Raw genomic sequence first — 9,082 nt, forward strand, 5'->3', positions numbered from 1 at the left:
TAGTTTTCTTAACGCATGTCCTCCATCATCAGAAAAATGGAACAAGAACCTGTAAAAAACCCACATTTTGATCAGACTGGGTCTTTAAACTCACATTTTTATGTTAAGTTTTTGTTGATTGAGTAGTTACATGTTAGATTGGAATGCAGGTTTTAAGATTATGCATCTGTTTCTTGTTCTTCCACATGAATAGTCACCGTGGCAACACCTAATTGGCTTATGTGCTCAGGTACTACAAAAAATGTGAGAATTAAAACTAGTGCGACACGCACAGTTCTCATTTTAGGAGAACATTCACATCAAACTCTTTAATATGTTTAACAAAATAGGCTTCAGCGTTTTAGTCATTCAATGTAATCCTGTTATCAAGTCACATATTTAGTCCCACATGTTAGAAGGGTATGTAAGGCCTGGAGGGTTGAAATATGGGGTAAACAAAAAAATGAATGAGGATATTGAAGGGCTAGGGAAATGATCTGGGGAGAGCGCACGCACACCACCAAAGAGGACCCGAGTTCTTGGCCACAATGACAATTTATTGGAATATAAAAATATGAATGGCCACAGGGTTCCAGTTAAAAACACTTACACGAGCATGGGATGAGTCTAAAAATTCAAAGGCAAGGTTAAAAACAATAAAACAAGATAAAAATCCTAAAAGCAGTTAAAAGAGAATAAAGGAGGGCTAAAAGTCCAAAGAACGGTTAAAACCCCTTTAAAATGCAGCTCAAAGGGAGGGGTCACTGATCCCAACCAGGGGGCGTCCCCTCCACGCCAGACTTGGCCCTTGGGGTCGACTTCTCCTGACGCTGCGCCGAGGATCCCTCCGGAAATGCACACCTGAACCTGGGAGGCGGGGCTCCCCTCGCCTCTGGGGTTGCGCGTAACGCGGACACTCCTCTGTGTCACCTCCAGCTGGCCCTCCGGACACGCTGGAATCCTGCGGAGACAGGCAGACGGCAGCACCAAGCAATCTCCGATGCAGGCTGCCACCAGCCTTCCCGCCGACTTAGTTCGACCAGTCTGCAAAATCACGTCCGGCTACTTACAACACAGGCAGGGTCCCTGCCCTGCCACTGCGTGTTGACCGCGCTGCAGACTGGTGGTTCCAGCGTTCCAAGCTCTCCCAGTGTGTGTGCGGTCACGGTGGGTCCTCACTGCGTCTGTCGCTCCGGTGATCCAACCGCGCCCCGTGTGCGTATGCCCTGCTGCCGGCATGCAACTTCCCTGCGTGCGGGCGCTATCTCTGCCGGCGTGCGACCTTCTTGCCGGCTTGCCCTCCCGGCGTGCGGCCTGCGCGTGACGTCTCTGCCAAAGCGTGGGCCGGCTGCTCTTTTCTCCCGAGGACTCTTATAGTTCTCTTCTAATTTGGAACAGGTGTTGCTGATCGCCAGTTGTGTTTCAAGGGGGCGTGTCCATAGCATGCAAAAACAGGTACCACAAACATGCAAAACATGCACCAAAGAAAACACACTAAAACATGCAATTTCCCCACATCATCACACACAGATGAAAATATTTCTTTTAAAGCAGAAGACGATAGAAAAATGCGAGCTGTTTGCAGTTGATGATCACTGTCTCTTTTCACAATCAGCTGTCAGCATCTAGGATCATACATTCACAAAGACAAAACAGGTTTCAAAATGTTCATTTTTCTTTTGTTATGAAAACTGAAAAAAAATGTAAAGATTTGGATTGCTTGATTTCAACAAAGCTCCTGCTTTGGTTTATTTGTTTTACTTCATTTGGAACAGTTTGAATAGGTTACAGACAGCAGTGTATCCTCATTTCAATCGAGCCCAAGTGTCTGTTCTGAAACGGATTTTGGGTTTAAATCCCATGTGCCTCCCTGCTTGACAGTCAGCATCAGGAATTGGAGTGAGAAAGTAAAACCACAAAGATTCATCCATTAAACAAGTGATTATCTCTTTTTTTTTCACCAAAAACCTATTCAGTTTGTCTAACAACAATCATATCATTCTTTCAATTCCACACTCATTAGCCATTATTGCTCAAGGACATCTCTGTGATTGATACTGATATTTAAGTTTGCTTCACTTTTCTGCGAGATGACAGAAAAATGTCAAAACACGGGAGAATCTCTTGAACGCAGTAGAGCGTACTTTGAGAATAAAATTAACACATGGACTCTGAGCAGCACTGAACCAGTCAAGATGACATGAATAAATAGTCAGAGAAAAGCCTTTCCTCTCTCAATCGCTCACAACAGGTGCTGAGGGTTCACTAACAGGCTGTGGAGCATGAGTGAGTAAATCAGGCACTGGAGAGCACATCATTAACACCATTACTGCATAGTGAAGGATCACTGACTGAATGCATTATAGTAAACCTATTTATGCCACAGAGCTTGGTGGGGTTTTACTCATAAATATGGACCTACTGCATCCTTTAACTAACTTTTCTAAACTAAACAAAAATCAATAAAAACACATTTAAGAAAAAAAAAAACTTTCATTCTCAAGACAACATACCTTCTTAAAGAAATAATTCTCTTCATGTTTACTGACTTCTTACTGTAAGAATTCATAAGCAAACTTCTAAACTGTTGTCAACATGTAATTGTTTTACCCGTCTGTGTAGCTCTGATAAGCAAAAAGAATAGTATTGCTTCTGCAGAGTATTAAGAAATTACAAAAACCTTTGATATTGTCTCTAATTCTGAACATAACTGGAAAACAAAGAAAAGAAAGCCTGAACAAGTAAACAACGAGATTTCCCATAATTACCAGAAACAATGTAACAATGTCGGTTGAAAAACTTAGTTTATGTAAAAGTAATATTTTACTTTTTTGTCTTTTTGGTGTTTTCTTCCATATCTATTTTACCAGTTGGAAATACAAAATTAAAAATACAATGTTTTTTTTCTTCTATTAAAAAAAAATCTTTTTCATTTTTTCCTTTCATCATTTTCTTTACAAAAAAAGCAAATAAACCCTAATGTGGTTAAAAGAAATACTGTCTGAAGGTAAGGACAGTCATGATTCACTTTCTTGACCAAAGACAAACAAGTTTAGAACATTTTTAGAACCATTATAATTCCAAAACTAAAAAAAAATTTCTTTTCAAGGTTAAAGTAATAACTGTCTTTGCAAATTTGAAAAATAGGGAAACTGAAAACTAAAGGCATCAGTGTGTACTGCCTTATCTTTGATAATTACAGACAAATACTGACCTCTGCTGAAACATTTGTGCTATGTCAAGCACAACCAAAAATGTGTGAATTAAAGCCGCCACAAACCAAACATCAACCTTTCCAACATTTTTGACCGAGGAGCTAGAAAAATCTGTAGTGTTTTGATAAATGACAGGGTTTTTCAGAGTTTTCTATTGAAAAGGCATTGGTTTTTAATAATCATCATGTCCAACCAGGACACCCTGGAGATAACATTTTCTTCAAAGGCCAAACATCAGTTCAGGTATCGTTTAGAAAAGTCAAAAATCTCTGAGAGCTTCCACACAACTCATTTCAGAAACTTTAATGTTCAAAAGAGACTAAATGTTGTCCTCTATGCGTCTTCATCCTCAGTAGTAATAGCATCCAAAAACTGCTGCCACACAGAACAGGCTATCCTATGAAGCAAACATAACGTTATTACGCATGTATACTGTTCTTTAAGTTGTCTCCAACACACAATATTTAATCAACACTCACATTCATAAACACATCTTCTGCGTAGTTGTCTGTATCAGCGTCCCAGAAAAACCTGGAACACATCCTGGAAAAGTACAAAAAGAATCAAAACATACACTTAAACTTTCCTGAACACGTTTAAAGGAATTTATCTCGATTTGTATAACCTTATAATAGTTGATCTTTTAAAAAATATCATAAAACTAGGACTCATTCTCTAAATGAAATTGGACATGTTACGATACATTAGCTTAGATTGTTTTTAACTGGCCCAAAAACATGTACAAGAATATGTTCTATCTAAAAAGGAAGGCTTAGCAAACTGTTGAGGCTACTTTGTCGTTTACCAGTACTCACTTCACTCCTTGTCCCCGCTGTTCTCCAATCATCACCTGAACAATGATCTTATATTTGTCAATACCAAGGCCTACACACAGGGAAATAAGGGGTGCAGTGATTTACATCAACTGTAGAAACAAACCGGTAACAGACAAGAACACAGACAGACAAAAAGACTAAGACCAGAGAAAACGGCTACACTTGTTTTGGCCAGGAGTCTGCAACCAGGGGGGTATTCTAAAAAGCAGGTTATGTGAGTTACCACGTTAAGTTTGAGGCTAAGGAAGCGGATAACCTCAGCTTTCGGTTCCAAAAAAGGAGGTATGTTTCAGGTATGTTTAGTTCCCATAGCAACTCATGCTCTACCTATCAAGCGGTGCAGCTTTGTAATTTACCAAAGTTGTGCTAAAACATTTTGACGGAACTTTGAGTGCCATGTGCCACAAAAAATCCATTAGGGCTGACCAGAATTCATAGATTGTGAGATGGACTGTCTATTATCGAAAGATTTTAAGTGCAATTTATGGTCCACACACTGTGTTAAGGCTAACTTAGGTCTGATTTAGGTTTACAGATTTATGGCAGAGGTGCAGCACCAACAACAATATTAAACTGTACATTTATTCATTTATTTTTAAATCACTGCTGACATTACACTATTTATTACTGCATTTGCAGCGGCAGGATGATCTAATGTGGAACAGTGTCTTTTATTTTAAAAGGAAATCATGTCAAAAAGTATGAACTATTTCATATTCATAAACAAGAATGCTTCTCTTTATGTTTTATTCATGAGAATGACAAACGGTGGTTCATTTACATTTATTATTGTAGTAAGAATAACATAAATACAAAGCAGTTTCGTATTTTTCCTACTGAGATGTGGTCATTGGAAAATGTACTCAAATGGCTCTTTGACTGTTGAAGGTTGAAGACCCTTGATTTAGGCAAAGTAGCTTGTTTTCCATTAAAGAAAAGAACTGAAGAAATAAAAAAGTTGAAAGATTAACTTTACTTTAATAACTTTGTAGGCAGATATTTGCTTTGTTTGGCTCAAGGTTTATTTAGCTTTTTTCTGGATATAGCTTGTTACATTGACGTTTTAGCTATGTGGTTCTGTCATTATTGCTCAACTGATTAAAAAGAAAAGCAAAATGAACTACGTACTTTTTACTTTGTCCCTAATGCAGTCTGCCAGTGAACTGCACGTCTCTGGGATTTTCTCAGGCTCATACTTCACTCCAGACAGACGCTCCCTCACAATCTCATGAACAAATTCCTTCACAATTGCTGGTTTAAACCTGGAAAAGGAGCAACTTACTTCAGAACAAGGAGGGGAGCAAAAATGAATGAAACTTAAGAAAAATACCCAAAGAGCTGGAACAAATCCTTCACATGGGCTTCTGATGACAGTCATACTTGCAGTTCCATAATAGTTCTTAGTCACCAGCTGGCTAATTATTATGGAAGTATATGTGTCTCATATTTCAAAATAAAATGATGACAGTCATACTTGCAGTTCCATAATAGTTCTTAGTTACCAGCTGGCTAACTATTATGGAAGTATGTGTCTTTTATTTCAAAATAAAAATGCTTTTTCATTTTCACAATAAAGTTGCGTTGAAAAGGCATTTCCGGTATGGACTTTTGTTTTGAAATATTAGACATGTGCTTCCATTTAGTATCAGATTACCTTCAAAAAGAAAAAAATAAAAGGTCCATTTGTTGCAGTTTTCACGGGCATTCTACAAATTGAACTAATAAAGTTTTTTTATTTTTATGTATATATTTATTTTTGGTTGGAGGCAAATTCAACTTGTTTCTCGGTTTCGGCGACGTATCCAGTATTGGCAGAGATTTTGCACGCAAATTTGCCATTATCCTTTCCCTTTAAAAAAAAACAGTATTCCTTGGTGCTACAAATGTGTTAATTTAATCAAACAAACAAACACTAACGTCATGTAAATGCACGGGTTACCTACTGAGGAGCAACACTGTCGCTAGCTAAACAGCTAAGCTAAAGTAACGCCAGAAAAAACACAATTCACTTTTTAAATCGACTTACTTTTTCTGATAATCTGGACGTATAAGGTAGGTACCCGTACTGGATTCTGCCATGGTGCAGAGTTCTAAGATACAGTTTTAAATAAGAAAGAAAAAAGGTACACTGTAGCTACTTTAAAGTTGTACAGTTGCCATCGTGACAAAAAAAAGGCGTGTTTCCTTAAGTCTGTTTCATTTCCTGTTTCAAAATAAAAAGAGCAAATTGGAAACGTAGATACTTCATTTCTTTCTTTTTTTTCTTTTTTTGTTTAACTCATAGTTTATGCTAAGCAACGTTAAAACAAAATTTTTGCTAATATTTGGCCTTAATACTAATAGATTTTACAGAGCTAAAAACAGCACACAACTCTGTATTCGTTTAAATAGACAATAGATAATCTAACTTTAATCTAATCTTAATTTACTACTTTGTTTCTTTTACATAGATTCTGTTTTTATTATCTGTATACGGTATGTTCCTATCATGCACAGTAAATGAGCCATGGGTCATGTGGTTTAATGGAGGGGAGTGGGAAGGGTGAAGGGTGGGTTGGGGTTTTTATTGTAATGTTGTGTGTTTACTGTTTTTAGTGTTAAAGCGCTTCGAGCTGCACAAAGTGCATGAGAAGCGCTATTTTATAAATAAAGTTTGATTTGATTTGATTTGATTTGATGGGTTGCTAAGTGGCTTGTAAAGCAAAAAAAGTTGGCCCTTCAAATAAAAATGAGCCAAAGTAATTTAAAAGAGCAAAGAAAAAAAACTTTGGGAATATTACAATTGTTGTACATAAAACTAATATATATATATATATATATATATATATATATATATATATATATATATATATATATATATATATATATATAATATATATATATATATATATATATATATTATTTACATCCCCCACACTCCCACAATATGAAACAGAAAGAAAACTAATAATAGAATGAGATGAAATGAAACTCTTCTGATACCTGAAAAAATGCTTTACATATATTAAAATAAACCTTCTTTTAGATCAAATGTTAGATCAAGCAGCACTGAGTTTACTTCAGAAATGGTCTATTCTCCTATTATAATAGTGTTTGAATGTACTTTTTTACATTCAAACACCTTTGATACCAACATGTATTACCAACATTTATTTTTTTACACTATTACTCTATGGTTGAATAAAGAATGTTTGTTTGCCTTGCTTTTGCTTATCTGTACATTTTTTCTTGTTGTTGTTTTTTTGTGTGTTTTTTGTTTATTTGTTTGTTTGTATTTACTTGATCTAAATCATATTGCTGTCCATTAAGATTGTGTGCACAGCATGAGTCAGTACAATTAGCACAGTCAGTTTCATTTTCTCCTCTTGTTTGGCCAGAAGTGAAACTTAGGGAATCAGCTGAGGCTTGTTTTGGTCAGAGCCACAGATAAAGGTTTCATCCAGCCCAGCCAGTCATCATATCCAGAGCTTGTTTCGACATAGTGATCAGCTGTTCTGTTTCTTCCTAAGTCACTCTCACCTAAAAGATGGAACCGCTGGACTGGAAACGCATTTTTCAGGAAGAAGCAAAAACTCTTCATCATGCGCACACTTGGCAGTTGCTGTTTGATGACACTATTACGCCTGATCTACCAAATCCAGGTTGGCAGAAGTACATCAGGAACACAAGTGCAAGGTAAGTGTCCCAGACTGTTGTTTATGTCATGTTAGATTTTTAGTATTAGATTTTGTGTTTTTTTGTTTTGTTCCCTATCAAGCTGTTTTTTTGGCCAGAAACTGTGTAGCTTGCATCGTTTTAATAAACATGTTTTATAGATATTCTATCTATTTAATCTAGGAATTTAATAATTTAAGGCTGTCCTTGAGAAACAAACCTGAAATAAAACAAATAAAAACAAAATATGTAACATGGCAAATCAAATCAATGTTTTAGTTTTGCAGTAATTCATTGCACAAAATTGTGACTTCTACAACGTGTATCTGACAGCCAATTATCCATACATTCTGTCAATGTTACAAGCCTCAGAGGTGCCTGGGGAACAGCCGTAAATATGTTTATGTATTTCCTATCTTTGGCCACAAGATGGCAGCAGAGATCTTGAACAAGTGAGAAATATTTTGCTCAGATTGACTTTGACTGATAGCACTACTCTATCCAGAACAGAAAATGTATTTTAATAGTTTTTGTTTGTTTGTTTTTACATAAATCAGCTAATCATAACGATTGTTTATATTGCTTGAGAATTTTCCTCCTGGCTTTAATTTAGCAGGTGGCTGTTAAGTCTGTCTGTGTCATGATTTTTTTGCCATTCATATTCTTCTGAGATAACAAAAAGTGTTTATGCTGTATTTTAAAGGTTCAGATGCACCTTGTGTGGGAGAACCTGGCCCTCCAACCGCGTGATGGTGACCTTCCACATGCAGCTGATTTCCAATATGGGATTTGTGAAGGTCAGGCCACTACGTCAGAACTGCAAAAGGTGCAAAAACGCTCCTATGGTGAAACCAAGCGTCGAGTTCGACAACATCAAAATTCTCATGGAGAATCTGATCGAAAAAATTAAAATAAAATGCTACAATGAAAAAAGGGATTCGTCACACAAGCCTTTCAGAAGCCAAGAGGTTAAAAGTCCCCATGAGCCTGATCACTGTGAGGGCTGCAAACTGGGGATCTGCACAAAAGTATAAGGTGTGGTCACATGACAAGATTATTATGATACGAAGGAAGCAAATAAAGAACTAATTATCTGCATGTGTGTGTAACTATAGAATATCTGAAGCTAATATATATGGTATTTGTGAGATGAATAATTTACTGTGTGCCAAATAATCGAATTGAAGTGTAATGTGTTAACCTTGTGCAAAAGTGAGGACCACTCTGCTTGTCTTTAAGGTCTACCACTTTTGACAAATGTACAACATGGAAAAGAAAAATAAACTTCTTGTGTTGTGAATTGTTGGGGTCTTACTCATTAAAGTATGTCCTGCAATGAATTTAATGAATTTAATGTTTAGTTTAAGTTTGACTGGGCCTGCAAAAAAAACCGCAAAT

At 36.7% G+C, this 9,082-nt stretch overlaps 2 protein-coding genes across 2 annotated transcripts; one reads left to right on the plus strand and one right to left on the minus strand.

Annotated features, from left to right (window-relative positions):
* Positions 1 to 1,699: 1,699 nt before the first annotated feature.
* On the minus strand, positions 1,700 to 6,233 carry dynlt2b (dynein light chain Tctex-type 2B). The gene is made up of 5 exons (XM_004067889.5): positions 6,057 to 6,233; positions 5,159 to 5,292; positions 4,010 to 4,079; positions 3,674 to 3,737; positions 1,700 to 3,591 (listed from the first exon to the last, which is right to left on the minus strand). The coding sequence occupies exons 1-5, from the start codon at positions 6,107 to 6,109 to the stop codon at positions 3,544 to 3,546; spliced, it is 369 nt and encodes a 122-aa protein (XP_004067937.1). The 5' UTR covers positions 6,110 to 6,233; the 3' UTR covers positions 1,700 to 3,543.
* Positions 6,234 to 7,412: 1,179 nt separating this feature from the next.
* LOC101160725 (receptor-transporting protein 3) lies at positions 7,413 to 8,984 on the plus strand. The gene is made up of 2 exons (XM_004067890.5): positions 7,413 to 7,705; positions 8,388 to 8,984. The coding sequence occupies exons 1-2, from the start codon at positions 7,557 to 7,559 to the stop codon at positions 8,716 to 8,718; spliced, it is 480 nt and encodes a 159-aa protein (XP_004067938.1). The 5' UTR covers positions 7,413 to 7,556; the 3' UTR covers positions 8,719 to 8,984.
* Positions 8,985 to 9,082: the final 98 nt, after the last annotated feature.

The sequence above is a fragment of the Oryzias latipes genome, chromosome 4 (assembly GCF_053564925.1).
Source record: "Oryzias latipes strain Hd-rR chromosome 4, Olatipes_Hd-rR_3.1".
Classification (NCBI taxonomy): Eukaryota; Metazoa; Chordata; class Actinopteri; order Beloniformes; family Adrianichthyidae; genus Oryzias; species Oryzias latipes.

Bases quoted from the DNA above. Each gene is read 5' to 3' on its own strand.
- LOC101160725 (XM_004067890.5), top strand. From the start codon at position 7,557: ATGGAACCGCTGGACTGGAAACGCATTTTTCAGGAAGAAGCAAAAACT. The intron at 7,706-8,387 runs GTAAGTGTCCCA...TGTATTTTAAAG, and splicing joins ATCAGGAACACAAGTGCAAG to GTTCAGATGCACCTTGTGTG.
- dynlt2b (XM_004067889.5), bottom strand. From the start codon at position 6,109: ATGGCAGAATCCAGTACGGGTACCTACCTTATACGTCCAGATTATCAG. The intron at 5,293-6,056 runs GTAAGTCGATTT...CTCCTTTTCCAG, and splicing joins CGTCCAGATTATCAGAAAAA to GTTTAAACCAGCAATTGTGA. The intron at 3,738-4,009 runs GTGAGTACTGGT...GTACTTTTCCAG, and splicing joins CAGCGGGGACAAGGAGTGAA to GATGTGTTCCAGGTTTTTCT.